This window comes from Taeniopygia guttata, chromosome 6 (genome assembly GCF_048771995.1).
Source record: "Taeniopygia guttata chromosome 6, bTaeGut7.mat, whole genome shotgun sequence".
NCBI classification, from domain to species: domain Eukaryota; kingdom Metazoa; phylum Chordata; class Aves; order Passeriformes; family Estrildidae; genus Taeniopygia; species Taeniopygia guttata.
In genome coordinates this window covers 21,004,309-21,029,012 of record NC_133031.1, presented here as the reverse complement: position 1 = coordinate 21,029,012, position 24,704 = coordinate 21,004,309, and the positions used below count along the sequence as shown (strand labels likewise).

The window sequence follows — 24,704 nt, the reverse complement described above, 5'->3', positions numbered from 1 at the left end:
AGTGGATCTATTTATTATGGACAAGTGTGTGATTGTTTTTGTCAGTCAGTACCAGCCAACCTGCATACAGCGAGGAAATGGTTGGTTAAATGTGTTGACAATATATGGTAATTCAGAGACAAGCAGCCAAGTTCTCCTGTATGCTGCAAAATATTTCCATGAATGACTCAGGCTAGTGGAGTGGTAAAAGCCCTTGGATACACTTCCAGAAATCTGAGCAGCAGTGTGGATGTAATTACACACGGCAGTGTAGCTGTACTCTGGGGATGATGTGAGGCAGGCATGGCAGTTCAGGTGTGGTGAAACCATGGTGATGCTTCGAATTCCTCTCATGTGTGATGTCAGTGCTTGTATTTCACAGAGATTTCACAGGATATTTATTCTGAGTTGGAAGGGACCCAGGAGGATCATTGAGTCCAGCTCTTAAGTGAATGGCCCATACAGGGACTGAGCACATGGCTTTGGTGTTATTAGCACATGCTCCAGCCAGCTGAGCTAATATCAGTATATCTAGCTTAGAACCAGGATCTTCTAATCCAGCCATAAGCAGCGTTTAAATAGGTTTTCAAGCTCATACTTATGGTTAGGAACTTCTGAAAAATGTAAGGACTGCTATGTAGTTGTTCACTCAAAGTTAATATAGTAATAAATACATCATGTTGATCCATCTTTAAATCAGCTTTACAATCTGAGTGAATGTTTTGTTGTGCATAGGTTTTATCCTGTGAAAATGTTTACTCAACTTTTGTGGTTAAAGAAAAAAAAATTCTTTCCCACGCATGTGCATCTTAGCTGTCCTAATACTTATGTCACTTTTTTAGACAAATTTGTTTCAAGTCAGAATTTTTATAGGCAGGTTGTATCTCTTAACTATACAGTACTTTCACTTTTTTTCCCCCTGGGATTTCACATGATTGTTGCTATAATTGCAAAATTTAAAAAGTGTGTTCAGAGTCTGGTTTTCAAAACTGAGCTCTTTGTCAGTTCCTAAAGCAAAAAGTGATTTCAGAAGTAAGTGACTGTTGTTACAATCACTCCATATCTTTCTTTTTGCTGAATTCCACTCTTCAGTCAGTTCATGAGTCAGGATTTTGTGGTATATAGTGTAGTTGCCTTTTTGCTAGTTGCCTTTAAAAAAAAAAAATCCTCTCCAGAAGTTTTGTAATTGCCTTTTTGCTAGTTGCCTTTTTAAAAAATCCTCTCCAGAAGTTTCACAGATCTGTTCAGCAATAAAATCTCAGCCTCAGTAGAAATATCTGTGTGTTATAGTTTCAGGGTGTTCTATTTCCAGCAAAATTATTTTCTGCCTTTTTCCTTTTCTCTTTGTTCTATAGAAATGTTTGCATTTTTCACCTGGCCCAATGTGGTAACTTGCTGCTGCTCCCCAAGAGAAGATCACCTTCTCCAATGTCTTGCTATTACTATGATTGAATTAAACTCAAAGCAGGTATTCTTGAACTAGCTGTGAAGTTTGCTGTTTCTACTCCAAACCTGAAAAGGATCCTGTGCCCTCAGAGTGTATCAGTAGTCTTACTTGGTGTAATAAAAAAAAAAAAAATCATTATTTCTACAGACCCTAGCTCATCTTCTTTTCTTTGGGCTATCTCTGTGTCTTCAGATTGCTGATGCTTAGGTCATAATGAACTCCAGTTTCATTTAGTGCAAGTACCCTGTAGATCAGAGCTCCCCTGCTAATAATAATTTCCAATGCGTGCTGATAGGCAGTTTTAAGAGGTAGCCCATATTGCTAGATTTAGGTATATGGAGAGATAACCTGTGTGTCTTCTCATTCTGTGATTACTTGACTCATAAGTAAATTTCAAGACAAAATAGATCTATTGCTTTCAGTAGTTTCTACAGTGAAATTGAACTTGAACCTGATCCTGTTCTGTGTCAAGCTTCCCACTGGGTTAAATAGCAGGCTCATTAATACTAGAGTGAGTTGTTTGCAGTCAAAATTGATAATAGTGAATTCATGTTCATTAAGGGAGAGATATTTTTAATTAGATAGAAGAGGAACAGGAAATTAACAAAAGCTTGTTGGCTTGGTTATTACAGTACCGAGATATGTTGCATCCAAGGGACAGCAAAACAATGTTCTCCCAGTTGTGCTGATCTGTACTGGAAGCTGGTGTTCAATTAAACTGCTGTATGTTGCATAGGTGTCTTCTGCTTGGGGAGCTTTTATCGTATTTTCCCACTTCTTTGAACAGAACAGTTCTACATTTTCTATGTTGACAGCTGTTCATCTATGGCTATTTCTTAATTCTTTTTTTACTGTAGTCAGTTTTTATTTTCTTATTGTACATATGATCCTTATGTTCTCTTAAAGCATATGAACAGTTTAGAGGATATCTGTAGCATAGCTTATTAAAAAGGCTTCTATTAGAACCCATTAATTTCAGACATTTTAATATCAGCAGAGAAATAGAATCCTCTTAAGAATCTCCTATACTTTCAGTTACATTAGTATAATTCATAGAAGCAAAGTATATTATCAAAAATCTCTCTAAGTTAAAAGAGTTGAGTAATTAATTTTATTCTTACAGCTATTGAAATCCATCTTTTGCTTTTGAGCATAATTTGTCATAATCAAAGTATCTTTGCCAGTAGCCTTCTAGAGAGTGAGCATGTTGTTAGGGATTATAATTTTCACTTTACTGCTTTAAAACTGTTTTTTGAATGTAGAGCTAGAATACTTTTTTTTTTAAATCAAAGTAAATGTAGAAAGAAAAAGACCTAGAAATAAAACCAAGACAGAAATCTAGTTATTGAATCTTTCAGTTCATCAAACTTTGTTGAAAGTAGATTTTCATATTCTAGGCAGTCTTACTCTTTCGAGATTGCATTAATTTAAAAAATGCAGTGACTTTTCCCTGGCATGCTGTATTTTTCTCCCATTCTTAAAAAGATTATTCTTTTGTTAGAGAAGAAGAGACCTCTTTGTTCCTACGGGCATCAGCAATGATTAAGTCGGGCATCAGCAATGATTAAGTCAGTCAAGGAGTCCTTTGTTAAAGCTAAGCAGAGGTTATCATGTTTTGATGAATAAAAGCAATACTTGCTATGTTAAAGATTATCTGCTTCAGCTGTTTATCAGCAGGATAAGCAAAGCTATCAATTTTGGCTTTAGGCAACTTGCAAATGAATACTGTGGGTCCTCATTTTCTTGTAGTATTTTTAGCATTAACTTGATGTGGTAGAGCACAAAACCTCAGTATCATTTACTGCAGCAGCAGCCAATTTTAGTGGGGATTGTATCTTGCCTTAATTGTAAAAAAAACTACTGTGATTTTGGTCTGAAAGCAGCTCCATTCTGCAAGTTACTCTAAGGACCTGGCCATTCTTTGAAGTGCAGAAAGATGCTATCTGTTTCCTGAAGAAAACATAAATGACAACACAAAGCTGGAGGATTTGCTTATGAGACTGGATAAGGAGTTTAACAGCAGAATTAGATCCGTTCCTGGAGTGAAAAATGGTAGAAGTCTGAAGCATACACGTACAAAAAGACAAAAAGATAGTCCAGGAAAAAAAACCAGCTTAATATAGGCAAAGAGATAGAAAATAGACTTTCATACAGATTGTAAATCATGGAAGGTGATGAAGTTGAGAATAAGGATCCTGGATTTTCTGTGATAAAACACAGAAGATGGGAATAAAGAAAGATAAGATATCTGAATCTGGAGAGGTAAATGGCGCCAACAACCAAGACTTGCAAAGGTGTGAATTATGGAAGATTTAAATATTTATAGGTGTAGAAAAAGTCAAGAGAAATAAGTTATTCTACTTACTTAAATAAGTTATTTCTGCTTCTTCAGTATTTATAGCCATATTTTAGACATGAGCTGTGTGCCTTCAGATTTCTGTTTAGCCTGTGTTCCTCTCCTTGGATATCAGCTGCATTTTTGCTGCAGCAGCCTGTTCCATGTGCTCTAGCATTACAGGGAGAATTTACATAAAGTTCTTCCAGTTTAATGAAAAATTGAGAAATGCTAGTTTGAAATTCAGTGTTTTGAATCAGGAAGTGTTTTATTTATTTTCAATCTTCTTTCAAATCCAGTAATACTAGTGGCTGCTCTTGAGTCATCTTGGCTTAGCTTCCATGAAAAGATTTTCTTTTTGACAGTTTCATTTTTTTGTTAGAGTGGAGCTGGGTTGTGAAGATTTCATTATGAAATATGATCATTCCATTAAAGGTAGTTTTGTTAAAGGCATTCAAAATCCCTGCACTAGCTTTCTGCTGGATTTGATCAATGGCCAGTCAGTCTAGTGAAATCCAGTTCCAATGAGATATGTATTCCTGGTGGTTTCTGGCAGCATACAGATATACACTTTGTGGTGTTGAGCCTTGTTCTTAGATGTGAGAGATTGTACTAAGTGGAGCCTGAAGGGTGATCATACTTAGGCAAGGTAATGTGCAAAGGACAGTGATCAGTGCTCTACCCTATTGCAAATTCAGTGTCAACTTTTGCCAGATGTTGAGGTCTTTGTGCATAGTGTAGTTGATACAATGCTGGAGAGGGTGAATTATTAAGAGTGCACCTTTAGACCTCATCAGCAAGCAGTGTGTTGCAGAACAGCTCTTTTTCGTTCTTGTATTATCTCTCTTTCGTCAGTCACTAGGCGCTCCTTATAGAGTTATAGCTTCCTTTCCTGCCGTATTGACAGCTATAAGGTGGTTACAACTGTACGTACCAAGTCATGCTGGATTTGCAAAGCACCAGTATCACTGTGGCGTTGCCCTGTCCATAGTACTTGCTGTCTGTCCTGTGGTACATGGTCGCCTGCGGCTGAGCCATGATCTGAGCTGTGTGGCTCAACTGTGCCTCCCTGACCTCAGTGCTTGTTCCAGAGACTGGATATTTCTGACAGCTGCAGCTTTTTACCAGTTGGGATGTGTTAGTTGCCTTCTGGGAGTGCATCTACTGGTGCGGTTTTGTCTGAAAATAATCTTTTTTTTTTGCACTAAGACTAAACTAAAGCACAATAAATGAGGATGCTTGGGAGATTCACTTCAGAAGTCCATTTGTGATCTAAAATAAATGTACAATAATAGACACAACCAAACACCCTCTGTTTCAATGGTGAGATGCAGGGGAGGCTGGTGCAGGCTGTACTTTCTCTGCCTTGAGTGGGAAGGGCTGTCATGCATGCACAGCCAATGAGGCGTTATGAATTCTAGGGAGCAAATAGGTGTTGATGAGTGTCTGTTTCACACCTTCCATATCATCCTCTTCCTGAGATAATGTTGGTTGTGGTAGTGACAGTTCAGTCCATATATGTAAAAGCATGTGTAAATGCATAAGCCTTCTAATATAAAATGAACATTGTATTTTGCATTGTTTTTATTTAGGCATAAGCTTATGTTCTGTTGTGAAGTCAAAAATAGTGCATATGAGCTTCTAGTGCTTTTTATTACAAAACCTCTCAGAATAGTTCTGTGCAGGTTGAGACAGGAAACAGAATTGAAGGCTCACATAGAATTGAAGCAGACAACTGAAAGGGAGCCCAGAAGCTCACTGCATTCCACCTGTTGCCCAAACCAGCAGTGACATATCAGTCGTGTTCTTAACTGGCTTTTCCCCATCAGTCTTTCCTGCAGGTGTTTCAATGACAGAGATTTCTCAGTATCTGCAGATACTGTGCAGCACTTCTTCATTATCAGCGAACTTACATATGTTCCCCACTGTGTAACCAAGATACTGCTTGTTGCAAATTAAACCCATTACTTTTTTTGCTTGCTCTGTGGACAGAAACAATTTGTTCTTTCAGACGTTTCTTCTGTATTGGAACATTTCTCAATAGGTTCTGTTAGCCCAGAGACTTTATTTAGGGCTACTGCAATTTATCATTTGACTTTCAGTAGACTATATTAAGAAAAGCCAATTTTCTGTCTTCTTAACTTCCCTCTGATTAATAATAGTTTGCACAAAATGTCTTAGAGTGGAAAATTCATGTGGCATATTTTATGTTTATTATAAGGGACTGAATTTTAATCAGTCATTATGAACTTGTTTTTTTCTTTTTTAGAGAAAAAAAATTTGCACCCTTTATCACATGAGAGCTTATAGATATATTAAAATATTGGGTAAGAGATAGCTCTAGGGTGTAATTCCATTATGTGTGGAAAAAAATCTCTGAAGATATTTCATGAAGCAATACAAAAAAATAAACTCCTTTTTCTAAGAATGATGAAGAGTACATAATATATGGCTATGAATGTTTTTACATTTAAGTAATGATTGAAAAATTGTTCAGAGAACCTATTCTAAACTTATCTAGTAAGAAGACTCACTCACTATTTTGGAATCATTGTGTTGATGTTTCATGCTTCCCACACAATCTTAGAAAGCTTGCCTTCTTCCTTCTTAGGAAAAGTTTTATTTTTCAAGAGATATCACTGCTGGGATATTATAAAACTACCATGAATGTTTTGTATTAACGGATAAAACATGCATACTCCTAAACATATGCATTTTCTGAGAGGAATGAAAAATATTTTGTAGCTTGGACATTTGGTTTCACGATGCAGCAAGCTCAGATACAATTTATCTTATAGCAAGTGGATTATGAAGAAAAATGCCGACCCACATGGGTTTTCAATTATCATTCTACATTATTTCTTGAGGGAATTGGATTTCAGTGCCCCAGTCAAGGCCTCAAACTGCTTTGCACCAGGCTGTTACATGGGGGCAAAGTAGAGGCACACTTTGCCAGATGACCCTTTTATTTGAGCATGCGACGAGGCCATGGGTACTGGAAGAAGGTGTTTGGGTGTTTCTGGAAGCAAGTGTGTTTTGGCAGGTGGCTTTGCAATCTCCTCACTCTAGTTACCTTCTGTTTGGCCAACACCAGATATAAAGACACGCAGAAAAACCCCACGTAAAAGAACATATTAGGTTATTTAAATAGAAAGAAAGTATTTAGAATATAGCGTATTGCTGAGAAAATGAATGAACAGTTCAACAAAGTCAAAATAGCACGTTGTCTTGCTTTTGCGCAGCACGGTCCAACAGTTAAAGACCAAGCCTAATGAATTTTTTATTTGTTTTGTTTTAGAACGCCAAGCGTGTACATCCATGGCTGGCTCCAGCGTCCTTCCCTCCAGCATGGCTGGTATCAGCAAGGAGCTGCTGGAGCTGCAGCACCTGATCCAGTTCCCGGAGGAGGTTGCCAGCATCCTGACCGAGCAGGAGCAGGAGCTCTACCGCAAAGTCTTACCCATCGACTACCTCTGCTTTCTCACCAGGGATTTGGGTAGTGCTGAGTGTCAAAGCAAGCTGCCATCTCTTAAGGCATCCATATCTGCTACTATTCTTTCTTCTCCCAATGGTGAACATAATGCTGTAGAAGATCTTGTGACCAGGTTTAATGAGGTAAACCAAAACTTTTAAATTGCTTTTCATAGGGGTTATTACCTGATGTGTGGTTTAGTTATTTCCCTTATCTCTCTGAGCCGAATTTAGCTGTAACAACAAATTTTTAAAATATAACTTAAGATGACCAGTTATTTATCTAAATAACTTGTGCTGAATTTAATAGGAGTTATGTGATCAATTTGCTCAGTGAGGCTGGGAAACAGTGACCTACCTTTTTCTTGCACATTGTAAAGTAAACAAGAAGAAAAAAATTACAGACTTCTAATTCTTCATATTTATACTGACAGTATGGGGTACAGTTTCAGTCAGTTTATTATTTTGTTTAGGTGCTGGAGTTCTATTTATTTGTTTTGGATTCTTGTAGACTAAGCATGATCTTAGGAGTCAGCACAGAAGTATTATAAACTAGAATCTTCTATATTTGCTATAATATAGCTACACTAACCTGCACTATTTATTTAATCACTGTGTGTGTCTTAAGCATTGTTACACAAAGAAGTGTCACTTGGCATGACATTTTCACAAGCCAAATGTTGAGTTCTTTAGTAAGATTTTATTTTGTTTTCAGGAAGGTGGTCTTCTGACAAGTTTAATAGAAGATTGATTAACGATTGAGAAAATTATTAAAAAATCCACCCAAAACCCCAACCCAAATCAAAAATCAAACCAACTAAATAAAAACTAATGTTCTAGCTGCAGAAACATGGAACAGTTTCTTCTTTTCTAGAATTGTAGAAGTGCAATAAAATGAAGATAAAGTTGACTTAATGTTTTTTTAGTTTGTTATCCACTGCATTCTTATGGTGGGTGAGATGAAAATCCTGCAAGTAGTAAAAAAAAAAAAGTATAAAATTAAGTAAATATAGAAGAATGAGTATTAACCCCTAGTGAACCTCCTGTGGGCTGGGCAAAGAAAAATCAGGGAGTGAATATTTACCATGTTTCAAGGGGTTCCTTCTTCTTGCATGTTACTGAGATTTAGCAACTAAAATAGGGTAAATATATTGGCTTCTCTCACCTCATTCAATTATGGGAACATACATAAAAGTTGCAGCTGCAATATTCAGTCTTTAAACAGAGCCTTAAAAATAGTTCAAATTAGCTGCAGTAGCAGTACTCCAGAAGATGCTGTGGCTGGAGAGGTGCTGCCCCTGCTGGGACCCTCCCTCCTGGGGGCTTCTCACCGGGCTGGGGCCGAGGGAGATGAGGTGCACTGGCCAAGCTGTGCCACAGCCTGCCCGGGCACAGTGCCAGGGCAGTCATCAGTGTTACAAATCAGACTGACCACGATTGTGTTCTGACTTTGAAGGTCACAGGATTGAAAAGCAAGTGGGTCCTGAAGAAGTCTTGTCAGAAATGACTGAGTCTGTTCCATCTCAATGACAATTTTAGCATTAAAGTTGCCTTTTGATAAGATAGTCAGCATTATCTTTCAGTATTGGAGGTTTGTGACTTCACAGTTTTTGTTGTCTAGCGTTCCTTGTTTGGTAATTGTACAGAATAGTTTTTTATACCATTTGAATTAATTCCCAAATATTTAGTGCACAGATTCTTTGGTATTTAGTGCAATAGATTATTTGAAGTGTAATCTGGAATACATTTTTAAAAATATAGATGCTATATGTTTAAATGGAGTTATTGTAAAATACTTACTTCTTATAATAAATCACTGGTTTGTTATATGCTTTGTCTTATGGTGGAGTAGATCAGTTACCATAGCCAATCACAAGCATGAATTCTCAAAATGTCTTTGTTTATAAATGGAAAGAAAATTCTTGTACAAAGAGTCATGATTTTGTTGGCAAAACTCAGTGAGCGCTTGCTGATTTTTTTGGCATTCCCTATAGAAATACTGAAGTGTATTTATAATGTGGGAGCCAAAATTACTTTTAGGATGACAGGCTTCTGATACATGATGGAGAAAAACAATTCTATGTTATTTTTCTGTTAAATAATAATTATATTATTTAGAGTATTTTTCGTACAGCAGTATACTTTTTAGTATGTTCTTCTGACAATACATATTAAGGAGAAACACTCTATAAAACTTGTGTAAAATGACAGTCAATCCTGAAGTGCATTCAGTATCACCAGCTATAAATAAAGCCTGTAGTCTTTAAGGTTTGATTAAAAATGTAATTGCATAATAATGGAGCCTTGGGCACAACACGTACTCATTGGTGGGACACAGCTCATGCTTAATTTGCTGCTAATAATATCCAATTGATCTTAGAGTTTTGTCAGAGCAAGACTGTAGACCAAGCTAAAGACAGATATTCTTTCCTGTTACTAAATGTAATTAAAAGCTGATTCTGAATTAGTTGGTAGTGTGGGAGGATTAGTGTGAAATACAGTAACATCTACCTTTACAAAAAACTCTTGGCACTAAGTCTCTAAGACTATGCACTCAACAGTAGTAGTAATATATTTTCTTGCTCTGATGGAGCAGAAATGCTCTTTTTCTGCTCTGGCTATGTGAAGATTAGTTTTCAAGGATGTAAAACTGTAGGAAGAAACTTCTGAGATTCTGCAGAGTTAGCAGAGCCCTGGCAGCTGGGAAGTTAGGCAAATGGTACCTAAGTGTACCCTAACAACTGTAACGTACTTATTGCTATCTCTCCTTGTTGACTACTGTGCCTTTCTCTTCTTGATTTAGTTATTTTCTCTGGTTTTTGTATAACATGAGTTCACTCTGCTTCTTTACATGAAGTGACATGTGCTCCTTCCTCAGTGTCATGTGCCACGGTCTTCCTGGGATTCTGTTTCTTCTTCTGTCCCTTTGCCCCCACAGGCTCTTCCACCTTTATGACTGACTCCAGTCACCCTTCTGCCTGTTACCAGCACAGTGATCACAGAGACACAAGCACAATGCACATGTTGTAAACATTCATGTGTATGTAAACATTTAAAATCATTTCAATCATTGCTTTATATAAACATGAAAAGAGTCTCTTGTAACTTATGTTTCTGGTTTAAGCTTCAAGTAAAAGAAAACCAATAAAACTTTAAACAAAGTGAAACATTCAATTTTCCATGCTGACATATGTGAACAGAGCAATTGTGGGTTCTCAGATTGAAAGTTGCACCAGATTGGAAGGTCATTCAGGCAGCTGACTGAAGTTAGTCCCACTTCTGACCCAAAAATGCAAAATCAGAAGTCAAATGCAGAAGGTGGTTTTTTTGAAAGATACGGTTGCCAAAAAATAAGCTAAATAGGTAAAAAAGTTTGAACAGTGTTAGTGTAGCCCTGCTACTGGAGTGGGGTCATCACTCACTAAATCAGTCTTAAAATCAATAAAGGTAATTAAAATATGGTTACTGAGGACACTTAGTTATGTTAGTTTTATTTTTAATGGTTAAATTATGAAAGGCTTTTTCATTGTTCATTCAAATACAAATTTAAACCTCACTAGCAAAATAGAGACATATCATTTTACTGAAATAATGGAATGTAAATAAATATTGCAGTCTGTCTCTTAGTTCAGCATTTTTTTGCAATGCCTACATGGGTTTGCATAATGCTTTTTAAAAGATTGTGTTTGTACAAATATCAAACTCTTTCCAGTCCTTGTTTGGAATAGTGTTTAATCAGATTTAAAATGGTAAATGTTCTCTGTAATGCTATATAATTTCACACAAGCATGGAAAGTAAACCATTTGTTAATAAGATATGCAATTTAAAATATTCAGATATTAAAAATGCATCTGAAAATTATCTTGCATATTATGCTGAGTCAAAAAAATTTAATAATTAAACCTCAGTGAAACCCATGTAAAAAATTCCAGTTCTGTTTGATACATAGAAGTGTATAAATATATACACAGGTATTCATCAATATGCACTGACAGGTTTGTGCACAGTTAGCAGTGCAGAGGAACTCACAGCAGCCAGCTTTAGTGCTAATGCTGCATACTGCTAGTGTTTTTTAATAATTGTTTTTAAAGGGAGAAATTGGACTATCCTAATACATTAAGAATTCTGCTTTTAAACAAAATAATGTTTTTGCCTCTTGCCATGATTACCGTATGATATCTGATGAAGGTTATTATTCAGATTTTACTCAAATTTCTTGATTTTTATTAAACAAAATTACTAAAACCAGAATGACTTGGTTAAATGGGTTATAGATTGCCATGCTTATCCTTTGGATACCTTAAAAGTCATCTTGTTGTTTTGTATGCAGAGACTTTTCATACGCATACTTTATTTTGTCGCTATTAAAGTTTCTTGCTTTCTTGCTCCAGTGTAGGCAGTATTTAAATCAGCTACAATTTGTTATAGAACGATATCCATGGCTAATTTATGGTAGGAGTTATAGAAGGTATGTACTGTAATCTTACCTTGTGGTAAACCAGAAGATTTTGTTTTACTTGCTAGCAACGATAATTGTTCAACTTCAGGCAGGCAGCTGTGTTTGGTAATTTCACCTCCAAAAGCTGCATCTCTCAAGTATTATGAAGTTCCTAAAAATGTAATATAAATATAGAAGACATAATTTCTTCCATGTAGCATCAGCCACTGAAGTATGTAGCTTGGGAATTGCTGTAAAAGTTTTACAAACAAGTGCTGGTGAACTGAGTGTAAAACACTACAGATGATAAAACACTGCAACTGGAAATTGTTAATAATGTCCTCCCTCAAAGCACCACTACATTTACATTCTCATAAAATATAAGATTAAGTTAATATAATTAACTTAAAAAATAAGTTAATTTCAATTAAGAAAAAAACACATAATACATTCTCTAGGAGCTATATAGAGGATGGTAAAGAATTTATATAAATATAAATGAATATGTATTCATGTATATATATGTGTGTGTGTGTGTATGTATGAATTATCATAATCATGAGTATTTGAAGGCTGAAATAAGAGAATGAGTGAAGAAAATCCATGGCAAATTTAGGGACACAGTTAATAATTCAACGTTCATGAAATGCTGTTCCTTCCTGTGTACTACATGGAGCGAGGTTCCCATAGAGTGAATGATAAACAGTCCTGTCGGTTACACTTGTACAGAGATTTAAGGTCATGTACCATAACTTGAGGATCAAGTTCCATCAGGAGCGTCTCTTTCGTGTCCTTCATGTTTTATTAGTAAAAGCAGCTGACCCTCAGTAATAAGCTATGTCCTGCCCCTGACAGATGGGTAGATTTTTGTCTGCATATGAATTTGCCTTGAAATCAATGGTAGTTCAATAATTAGGTAATCAAAAAAATAGGCTCATTTCACATTTTTAGTGACTGATATATATTTCCCATGTTTAAAAGTAAAAAAAAAATAACACTGAGTAAAAATATGTCTTTCCCAAATGCATTAGCAATAGCTAATCTGAATTTACGTGAAGTCTTTGATCAAAGTAAGATAAGCCAAAAAGACTTCTAAAAAATTATTTAAATTAGTTATTGAACAGATTTTGGTGCAGTTAAAATAGTAGAGATAAAAAGCCTGAAACTGTACAGATACTTTTACTACAAATTGTAGTACATACTGTTCAGTATAGCTTGCATTGCCAAGACATTGGGTGCAGGTCCTGTGTGCTCAGATTCAGATTTGAAGAAGATTCCTGCATCTCTTAAACTTTGCAAATGAGTCTACTTTCTATGTATCTGAACTTAATCTGGCTCAATGGTGTTAGTGCTTCTACTAGGGCACCAGAAAATATTTAAATCTTAAGCAAACGTCTATTCAATTTTGCTTGTTTAGTACTTAATATTAGTGTCCAGTAATCCTGAAAGGCACTCATTTTTATCCATCTGAATGAAAAGACTGATGCTATTATCATGTTGTTTAAGTGGATTGTGTGTTACTCTATTACTTTTCTTGTGTCTTGCAACCATGTGCAATCATGTATTATCGTGACGAAGCCAGGATACATTTTCTCATGCTTTTCAGACTCATCAACAGTGCAGCGGAAATCTAATTATAGGTTTGTTGTGATGATTTCTGTTCTGAAGGGAGCTTAAAATTAATTCCATAAACAGAACTATGTAAGTCAAGTGTGAAAAAAAAAAGTTAACTAAGGAAATAATGATTACTGTGTTGAAACGTAGATTGTGATCTGATGTTCAAGTGCTGTCCAACACAAAAACTTAGTCCAAAAAGTTTTAGTGCTCTGTCTGACAAATACTAGCAATGCATTTTGATCTCCTTGGCAAGGCTACTCCTGTGCACTCTTTGGCTGGGATGTGCTGTGTGTGCCTAGACACTGCCTGAGCCCTGAAGCTCTGTGCTGATGTCATGGAGCTTGGTACCAAGGCAGCTGATGGTGCTTCATCCTCAGATCGGGTGTTCCTCGGCTGTGGTGCAGCTGGGGACGTGGCTCTGCAAGCCAACCAAGAGGCAAGTGCTGCAAGAGGACAGCAAGTGCTTCTCTTCTATATCCACTTGGCTGGAGTGTCCAGAAGTCAGAGCGTGCCAGGGTGAAGCTTCCATTTACTCTCTTCCCCGGCTAGAAAACCCTGGCTTTAGTGACAGAGAAATTGTGCCACATCAAAATAATGTCTGTGCTAATTGCTTGCCAAAGTGGAAAAAATAGGATTCTGATTTCAGCTTCCAGATGAATTCCATAGCCACGAAGAAATAAGTACCTACAGAGATCTTCTCTGCTTTTGTGTGAGGTGCATCTAGCTCAGCTGTACACAGACAGCATCTGAAGAAACCCATTTCTGAACTCCTATTTCAGTGAAAATTTGATAAGTTTGTTATTTCTTGAATACCATCTGTTCCTGATCTCCAGGAAAAATTAAAATATCAACATTTCTAAAGCAGGCATCTTCATTATTTCTCAGGAGTGGTTTGTATCTTTAGATGCTCACTTCTGTCCCCTGATTCGGCCCAATCTGTTAGCATATGCCTTTGCCTATTCTATTTTAAAATGAAAATATTCAGACACATTTTTTTTCTTGTTTAGTGAAAGATTTTTAAAAATGTTTTCTACTCCTCTATTGTGCAGGAGGAGTGAGCATGAGCTTCATGGTGCCTTTTGTAGTCTTTTGCTCTTACACGTTATACAGTATCTCAAGTCTGCAAAGGCGCACCCATGCTACCCTTTATAGATTTTTGTTTGTGTTTACAGGTTGTAAAAGTTCATCATGCTGTTTATAGTGGTCTTAAACTCGCTATTAAACAGAATTTCAACATGTGGCTGCCCTAGTTTAAAGGCTTGCTCTTAATGGAAAGTCTGAAGTCAGTTGCCTTTTTGGACATTCTTTCTCAATTTTGATACTGTTTTCTCCTGATCATTAGATCTTTACTACCATAGATTAAAACATATCTGTTTATGATTATATGATTCTTATGATTCTAAAACCATATTAATCAAGTCATTACCACATTTGGTATTTCATAGCAAGTAAATATTAATTTTTTTGTGAGACTGCATATTTAGCAGTTGCATTCCCTAACACAGGCATTTCTGGAAAATTAGAATAATATCCAAAAATAATATGTCACTTTATTCCAGCATACAAAAACAAATCTGTGCCACAGATCTGACTGTTCTGTTTCATACTTTCTGATTTTTTAATGGATTTATTTTATTACCTTTTATTCTGGTTTTGCCCTCATTTGACCCCTGTGCCATGCAGTGGCATTGTGGTTTGTACTTTCCATACTTTCATGCTCTTCAAGTGTTTACTTCTTTGTTGATTGAGTTTTTATATTTTAGGAGTAACTAAGTGAATGCATCAAATAAAATTTTAGCTGAATTCAGATTCTCACTCTGAGCTGCTGCAGTGGTTATTGTGCTGCCCTTGATTTACACAACCTATTACAGCATACCCCATAGTCACTCCTGAGTATGACCCCAGCAATGAATCTTCAAGAATTCAGTCTTAAAAGTGTGATTTTTTTTTTCTATATAGGGAGTATGACTTTTCTTCTCATATAGACGTTTCTCATTTATTGTTCTTGACTAATGTTGGCCTCAGACAGGTTAAATAGTAACTTAGATTCTTTGTAGTCTTTGATTTTCCTCCCTCGGGAGCGGGTGGCCTGGAGCACTGAGTCTGTATAGACTTGCATAAATACAATCCCTATATATTTTCAGTGGGGTTATTTTCCTGTTAGTACTAACACATTTACATTTTATTTCACATGCTTGGTTTTTAAAATAAAAGTCTATGGCCCCTGAGGGGTGAACTAGCATTTCCTAATTTTTATAAGCCTCTCTTCACACTGGTATGATCTGTAAACACTTGAGTCCTTCAGGACCAAAGAATGGAACACAGTGTCAGTAAACAAATCACGTTTATTGCCTCCTAAGTGTTTACACAATGACAAAAATCAAGCCTCCAGGGAGTCATATTGTAAAAAGAAACAGTTGGTTTAAATTAGCTTTCCATGTGAAATATAGCTACTTTTCATGGATGTTATGGGAACATAAACTGGAAAGAAAATCTGCACACTGATAGAATGAAGGGTTGATTTTTATTTGTTTAAATGCAAACAGAATTCTTGTACTAAGTTGATTTCTGATTACAACATTAATTAATTACCAAAGAGAAGATGGTAGTATGGCCACACTTTGGAAGATGGGATTTCTTTTTATTTACTTCATTTGTGATCTTGCAAACAGATAATGCAAATTATCTGAAATGTTCAGTGCATATAGGAATTAGCAAAATTATGCATTAAATGCATCTAGTTTTATGAAATTAACCAAAACAAAAAAAATTCCAATTTAGCAACTTTCATTGTTCATATTGTTAACAAGGGTTATGTGGGGCTGAGATCTATAAGCCATGTTAATGAGAAATTATACTGAAGATCTCTCCAGCAGCTTTAGAAATCAGCGCTAGCTGAAGCTGTCTGTGTTCTTCTGTGGCATCAATGCATATTCAGAATATCTTACATTAAGATGCTGTAGTTTTTTGCTTCATAGAAGTTTTTCTAGACTAGTTAATGATTTAACTGTTGTAATGTGAATGTCACTGTGTAGGTTGTGTTTGCAGTGCATATGTGATCTGGCTATGAGTGTGTAAGTGGAATTTTGACTGATACCCTCCTGATGGAAGTAACCAAACAAATCCACATTATCTGTCAAGTATGCATGAATACTCCAAGGGACTTTGCTTTGGCTGACCTTACTGTCTGTTTGGTTTTACCAGGTGAGCTCGTGGGTTACCTGGCTGATCCTGACTGCAGGCTCTATGGAGGAGAAACGAGAAGTCTTCTCATATTTAGTACATGTGGCAAAATGCTGCTGGAATATGGGCAACTACAATGCTGTAATGGAATTCCTGGCAGGGCTAAGGTACTGGCAACTCTTTTTTTTTAAATGGCTTTTCAGTGATAGATTTCATTGCAGCTTCAGTTAAGCAGATGTCTCTGGAGAACAATGAAACTAAACAAAAATCCATGGCTAAGCCACATCATCTCATGCTGTGACTTTCTAGTAATCCCTTTTCGAAAAGTGAAGCACTCTTTCTTTTTTTCTCAAAATGATCTGAAGACTCCATCAGTTTTTCTGGTGCATGCTGAATATGTTGTGTTAGAAAACTTTTTCTTTTTTTAACAGAAATTTTTAAAAATGTGAAAAGAAGATGGGAAAGCAGTTGTGGTTTATCTAATAAGCTACAACTAATGTAACTTGGGGTTGGAGTCTGCAGAATATAAGTGAAACATGATCATGGTGATGCTCTAAAAGGATTGGTCTTAATTGTAAAAAAGAAACTACCTGAAAATGACAGAAAACCCACAAAAGACCAAAGAGCCAAATGTGGTTTTTAACCCCTCTGATTTACGTATACAATCTGATTTTTGGGATCTCATACTGCCATGGTCTTATGTAGAAAGTCTTGCATTATCTCAAGGAGGAGACAGTAGGAGCTCAAAGACAGCTCATTGTGTGCTTTCCTCTGGAATGCCAGGCTCCTGTAGGGCCCGGGGAGCAGCAGGCAGTGCCTTACACTGCCAGTTCAGAGGGCAGCAAATGGCACTGAACAGGGAAGAGTTAAGATCAAGTTTCCCATCTCTTGGCTTTGACCCTGGTTGTATAACGTGTTTGTGTAACAAAGCTCTAAAGTGTTTGCATTGCTGTTGTTGTGGTCTAGTAAGGCTCACACTGAGCTGTTTGTTTATGGTTTTGGTATATAAAGCTCTTTTGGAACACTCATAGGCATGGGGAGTATATTTCAGCAGAATACATCCACAATCTCTAAGCCATGTGAGTTGTAGGGGAAAATGCAAGGCCAATTAAGGGCTTAATTTTGTCTCTAATGCATCTGCACAGCACAGGAGAGAAAGGAGAGGAAGGCTAATGCTGGTGAGCAGCATTTCTGAGACAGGAATGGAAAGTGGGGTTAAGGGCGGTCTACTGTGAGTGCATCTTTGCATCTTTTGGCAAGTCTGAGGCCAGGGGTGGAAAGAAAGGCCATGTGATTACATAGACATACCGCTCAGAAAGTAAGAGAACTCCCAGAGGCACTCATAGTCCTTGGAGATATTGCTGTTGAAAATCAGAATTTCTTTTCAGCTACAGCTCTGCACTGGTGCCTGAGAGCTTGAACATGGTCCTGACTTCCTTATTTCTGTGAAAGTAGATAATTTGTGAGCAAACTGGGGAAGAAATCAATGTAAATTAAAAAAAAAAAATTAATTTAAATCCTCCAACTTCTGCTTACTATATGGATTGTTCATAATATAGCTGAAGGAGTTTGTAAGAAACACTCTGATTTATCTTTATGCTGTTTCCTCAATCTTTTCTTATTTCTTTATGGGCCCTTAGAAATTTTAGGCAATGACACAGTAAAAATGTTAGAAAGCATACTGGAATATTTTATGTTGCTGGGCTTTTATTAAAATGTGAAATACTGCTCCAGTAGATCAGACTGCTAGTTTCTCATTTTTAGTTTTGTTCTTTGATAATTCAAGGGGGAGAATTTTTATAAAAAGAATGGTCTTGATTTCATTCATTCATTTCTGAGAAATTATCATTTCCTCTATTACATATATGCTGCAGATGTTGGACTTGAAGGTAATTTGTTTAAATTTTTAAAATGAATTTTGTGATCTCCTCTTGCAATAGGTCAAGAAAAGTTTTAAAAATGTGGCAATTTATGGACCAGTCTGATATTGAAACCATGCGAAGTCTGAAGGATGCTATGGCACAACATGAGTCATCATCTGAATACAGGAAAGTGGTCAACCGGGCACTCAATATTCCCGGCTGTAAAGTTGTTCCTTTCTGTGGTGTATTTTTAAAAGAGCTCTGTGAAGTTTTGGATGGAGCATCAAGCCTCATCAGACTCTGTCCACGATATAACTCCCAGGATGAAACACTAGAGGTAAATGAGGCAAATATTCTCAGATGTTATATTCTTAGCCAGTGCTTTATTTTATATAATCTTAAACACAGGCATCATCAAATTAAAGTTGCTAAACCAGACTGTTACTAGACTGGTCACTTACATGGACCTCAGTTTAATTCCCATAGTTCCTTAGCAATTTAGATTTGGTTGTTTCTACCTAGTTCAATGTCAAAGTACTGAGAAAACACTATTAGTAATAAGGAATCTTGTTTATACTTTGGATTAAATAAGTATGTAAAGCCCGAAATGTGTAATTATTTTTTGCTAAATACTCTGACCTTCCACTTAATTCACTGGGAATTAGAAGTCTGCAGTTTCTTAAAAGCAGAATTTAGAAGCTCAGCAGATCAAGCTTTTTCTCTATGGAAAGAAACTATTCTTAGGAGTTTTATTATTGTAGTTTGAAAAGAAAATTGCCCCTGTTAGATGAAACATTAAAGACTGAGGCTTTTTTTTAAAGTTTTCAGGAGTTACTTTAACATGTATTACTTGATTTATGAAATTATTTGTTCTGTTTTGGGTTGCAATTAGCACAAAATCCCAGGAGAAGCAATTAGGAAATATGCACTAAATATTCTTATTAGTAAAAATTTCTACAGTGCGTAGTAGACAACACAGTCTTCTATTTGTAACTATACTAATCTTTTAGATATCTCTATAGTTTGTTTCAGATTACAGTGGACAAGATAATTTCTTACAACGAGTAGGCCAAGATGGTTTAAATAATCCAGAAAAAGAATCAACAACAAACAATATCTTCCAAACTATCCGGAGCTGCACTCGCAGTTTGGAGTCTGAGGAGGGTGAAGATAATGTCAGTGAAGGGAGCAATTCAAGGAAAAACTCCTTGAAGGACAAAAACTGCTACCAGTAGGTCTCATTTTATTTACTGTCACCACATCTATATATCATGGTTTTAGTCTTTGATTTTTTTTTTTTTTTTTACCAAGGCTTGCCTTTGAAATATGAGCAACTTAAACATCGTTCTTTGTATTTATCCATTTCCAGTCCAGAACTTTTATCCCCTGATACTCAACTGCTTGGAAACTGTCTGTATAGCTATATTTTCCTTTATGATGTAATTACTTCCTCTCATGATAAGGGTAAATCCTTTTTGTCTTACACAGAGCTTTAAAAATCTACAGTTACAATTACAATTTTGATCTCTAGCGACAGGAATAGCACCAGGACATATTTGTTATCAGAGCTTAGAACATTATATTCTGCATGCTCAGGCAGTGTTCTGGCCCCTTCAAAAAAAGGTTATTTATTATCCTTCAAAAGACTTCTTCTTTTAAGGACATGTTACTTTGAGGGGTTTCAGTTTTGTCAGGAAACATTCATGTGTAAATACATATTTTGAATTTTCAGGTTGTTGTAGTCCTGCTATTTTGCAAATAAATTTACTTCACTTTGCCCTGTGTAAAAAAAGCCCAGTGTTCAGTAATGTGATTTCACTTTGAAGACCGTACGAGTCACCAGCAGGAAATGGAGCAAATGCAAAGTTTAGGACATCACATGATCTTCCAGAATGTTGCTTTGCAGAGAAGTTTCATTGCAAAGCCCATGTAGACATAGGTGGGTCAGGTCAGCTTTCAACTAAGTAACTGTGTTAGACTCATTTCAAATTAAGTAACAGAACTTTACTGCTCTGAGGTGAAGCACTGTAAATTACATAAGGGCTTGCATAAAAACATGCTTAATTCACTGCTTGAGCTATTTTACTGATAATGTGTGTCAGAAATATCAATATGTTCAGAACCATCCAACTTACTTCAGCTACTTAAATATTAAATCTGAGTGACTGCCTGAGAGGCAACTGCTATCTTCCTGTTTAAAATGCATTTATTTCATTAACATGTAATTCTAAATTTCATTTCAAATAAATAATCATTATTTCCTGAAAGAATGCTTTCTAATAAAATTATTCACATCTGGCTTTAGTTGCTTCTGGGAAGTGATGCACTAGATTAAGCCAAGAAGGACAGACCCAATTCTCTGCCCACGTATGCTATCTCTTGACTTACTTCAAGTAACACTTTCAAGTACTAATACTTTCTTCCAGGAATTCTTTTTTGTTAATTAATATGCTTTAAAATCAAGTTGCAAATCACAGTTCAAGTGGAGAATAAGCAAGGCGTATAAATACTTCACTTGGATGAACAAAAGAGAAATTAAATGGAGTTCCTTTTTTTATGTCTTTATGAAATAATTTCTTGGTAAATTACTTACCCTTTATTCATAAATGTAATCTAGTGAGATGCACTGCAAACTAGAGTAGGAATTCAGTTTTTTCAAAAACCCAGTGGGAATCTAAAATGAAAATTTAAAATTTAAATGAACAAAACTGCTTATAGGTAGTTAAAGTTGTGTTTCCTGGTTCAGGCTACTAACTACTCAGTTATGAGTGTCTGTACTTCTGATGCAGTAAATACTGATTTTTAACACTAAAATATTTGTAGGACAATAGTTCTGAAAATACTGATTTAACTCGAGTGTCTTACAGGCTTTGGAAATTTCTTATTCATTTGCCATGTCTTTTCTGGGTATGTGGAGAACTGGGTGAGGCACAGGAGCAAATTGCTGGAGGCAGAAGGGCCATGTTCTGTTGTACTTGTATGGAGGTTATGTTTAGTTTATTTTTATTCCTATAAGCAGCTAAAGGTTTTTAAGGAAGAAATTTAGTCCTCTTTCTTGTAAGACCTGTCATATTTTCATACAGTGTTATAAAATCCAAATTATATCATAATTATGCATTATCTGATAATTGTAGCATTATGGTCATAAAAGCAGAAAAATACACTGCATAACCTGTTTCTCATTACTTTATAATTGTAAGAAAGATTTTAAATTAGGTTTTCTTTTGATGATTTGGATTAGTATTGTGGAACATGAATGCACCAAATCTGGTAGGTTAATTTGATTTGAAGAAAATGAAAGGCATCTAATAAAATCAGTGGGCAGTGGGTATAATTACTTTCCTAGCTGCGTTGGCAAATAAGCTCTACCACTCTGTAGTCAGTGACCCATCTAATTGCCCTGGATTTCTGTACATGCAGATAAATATCAAACATTAATCTTTCTTAGAACCCTGTTCTGATGATTAATAAATTAAAAAAAATATAAAGGTATGCAGGAAAATGAAAAAGTAAACCAACCAAATTTGAAACAGAGTTTTTATGGAATTGGTAATTATTGAGTGACCTATGAAGATACTCCTTCTTCTTCCTTCTTAGGGGAAAGCCTCAAATTTTTTTTTTTCTTTTTGTATACCTTACAATTTTCTCCTCTAAAACTGCAATTTGTGTCATTGTTTCCTTTATCTTTTCATTTCCTTGCCTCTCAGGGCAGCACATGTAAAGAAAGCCCCTGGTCCAGCCCAGGCTCTGTAAATGCTGTCAGTAATTGGCAGCAGTGTCGCTTTTGGCAGCTCGTATCAGAGGCTCCATTTCTGTGTGTGGTTCTGTGTGGGTGCTTGGCTTACCTGCTTCTTGTACATTTTAATCTGCAGACTGCAACAAGTGAAACAAGGCTTAAACAAAGCTCTGTCTGCTGTGATTGACTCCTCCAGCCATGCACAGCTACTCTACGAATATGTTATAGCATTTTTACAGAGACTTGTTTGCTTTTATTGAGGGAAAAGGGGAGAAGGAGCTGCTTCAGTTGTTTGTTTCATTTTGAAATGTAATTTTATATAATACAGATAAATATTTCAATTTACACGTGTCTGGTAAGAATCTAGTAAGGCAATTTATATCAGTTCAGTTAAAATGCATGGCTTTTATTTGTAGGAATATTTCTTAAAGAAACAAAACTGCACTTAAGACTGATGCAGTTATTTTATCAGTCTGTTCACCACAAGCAATAAAACCTTAACCTATTTGCCACTTTTTTATACATTTGATGAAGAGACAGAGATCTCACCCATTAATAAATTCATAGAGGAATCCTTGCTGTATGGAATAAGAGAAAAATTCAGATTAATTTGTCATCCAGGTAAAGGAGAGTTTGAGGAAAAGCTGATGGTCATCTGTGCTGTTTAGCACTGGGGGAGATGGTGTATGTGACTTGGAAACACAGCATGAGTCATCTTTGGCTTAGTTGGTAGGTAAGGGGCAAGAACTGGAGTACTGTGGTGCTAGAAAGGGGAAGCAAAGAGGGTATTAAGATAAGATATCTTGGAAGACATGTAGAGGAAGATGGTTTGTATTTTATTGCCTGGATATCCTTAGGAAAATGTGCTTCATTAGTTCTGTTGTACATAGAACAGTTTGTCCTTGTTTATGTTCACTGAAGTACCCAAATATTGAACATTTGTGCATTCATACGTATTAGAAGCTTGACATTTCATTTTAACTACCTCTTGTTCTGTATCTACTGTTTCCAATTTTGGCAAATATGTCGGAAATTTTGATTGCTGCATACAAGTTTTATGTTAATAATAAAGTTTTTAATGGAAAGTATCTGATAAAATTCTTAGTGCATTCTTATGAGGAAGGTATGTATTTTAATCAGCATTTTACTAGAGTTAATTGGAATATTAAATTATAATTAAAATTAATAATTAATTAATAATGCACATTAAATCAGTAATAGAAGAGAGACTAGAAGTTCTGTCTGAAATGCACTATATCCTGCTAACAGTTCCCCCGTATGGCACTTAATATTTCAGCTAAAGCAATCTTACACAGCAGATTTAGAAACTGGTATCACTTGACCTTAAGAACCAATCAGATAATTTTTATTATTAATACAAAGTTTAGAAAGTTCTAGGAAAATATATTGTTTTGGGAGTTATAAGTAATTGTAGCAGCGTCTCTTAACTGATGCAAAATTGCAATAACATAAATTGTAATACTTCAAAAACTACACAAGTTCCTGTAAGTCACAATTAGATAGTGATGATAGTATTCAATTTATTTAAACTACAGCAGATAAAATATTCATCAAGCATCGCATAAATCAGCACACATATCACTAAATATAAATCTCTTATCTTTGCTCATGTGCAGATTTCTCATAGGAGACCTTTCAGATTCTGAAAGTGACATATTTGAGCAGTTGAAAGAATGGGACACAAGTTCAACAGAAGAGCAGCAGAAGGCTTTCTGCCATGGGATAGAACTGATTCCCTGGTACGTGCTGTCCATCAGGGCTGACGTCCATCAGTTCATGCAGCAAGGCACAACCGTCATTCATTACGACCAGGACACGCATCTCTCTGCTCGTTGCTTTCTTCAGCTCCAGCCTGACAACAGTACTTTGACTTGGACAAAACCCACAACAGTTTGCCCTGCAAATGCTAAGGCAAAACTGGGTGTGCTGGGCAATACTGCTGAGCTTGGTAAATACCAGTTTCTTGGTAACACTGGACTGGTAGAAGGCTTTTTGGACTTGTTTTCAGCCAAGGCTGTATATATGGGACACTCGGGCATTGATATGCACACTGTGTGTGTTCAAAATAAGCTTTGCAATATGTCCCTTGAAGAAAATGGTATAACACTACTTTATGGACTTCAGACTACTGATAATAAGTTGCTGCACTTTGTTGCTCCAAAATACACTGCCAGAATGCTGTATGATGGATTGCTGGAATTGACTAAAGCTGTAAGAAAAATGAGGCGATTCCCTGATCAAAGACTACAGTGGCTACGGAAACAGTATGTCAGCCTTTACCAGGTAAACCATGCTGTGATTCTCTATACAAAAGTTCAAAGATATCAACAGCTCAGTGTAATGCAATTAGTTTCCATCATAAGTAAGATTAAAGTAAAGATTAACACTAAATCTCCAACTTTGGAACATGGATTAAACAGAAGATCTGATTCTTCACACAAGGTTTTGTCAAACTTTGAAAGTTTTCAATACACTGAGGTTAATTTTTTTTTTATTACAAAGCTCTTCATGTGTTTAGAATTTTGGAATAAGTATTTTATTAAAGGAAAAAGCAATGACTTAAGAAGGTCACCGAAATAATGAGTGATAATAGTTAGGGCCAAAAACATCCCCA

The 24,704-nt window shown here is 36.0% G+C and overlaps 1 protein-coding gene across 5 annotated transcripts in view; it reads left to right on the top strand.

Moving 5' to 3' along the window:
• PLCE1 (phospholipase C epsilon 1) overlaps positions 1-24,704 on the top strand; it is a 139,131-nt gene that overhangs the window by 80,416 nt on the left and 34,011 nt on the right. For 3 of the 5 annotated variants that reach the window (XM_072931114.1, XM_072931115.1, XM_072931113.1), the window contains exons 4-9: positions 7,060-7,376; positions 16,493-16,638; positions 18,412-18,670; positions 19,356-19,564; positions 22,041-22,082; positions 23,707-24,373. In XM_072931114.1, the coding sequence (XP_072787215.1) occupies positions 7,060-7,376; positions 16,493-16,638; positions 18,412-18,670; positions 19,356-19,564; positions 22,041-22,082; positions 23,707-24,373 (1,640 nt within the window). The remainder of the gene's footprint in view (positions 1-7,059; positions 7,377-16,492; positions 16,639-18,411; positions 18,671-19,355; positions 19,565-22,040; positions 22,083-23,706; positions 24,374-24,704) is intronic. The other 2 variants (XM_072931117.1, XM_030276089.4) reach the window with 1 other exon arrangement.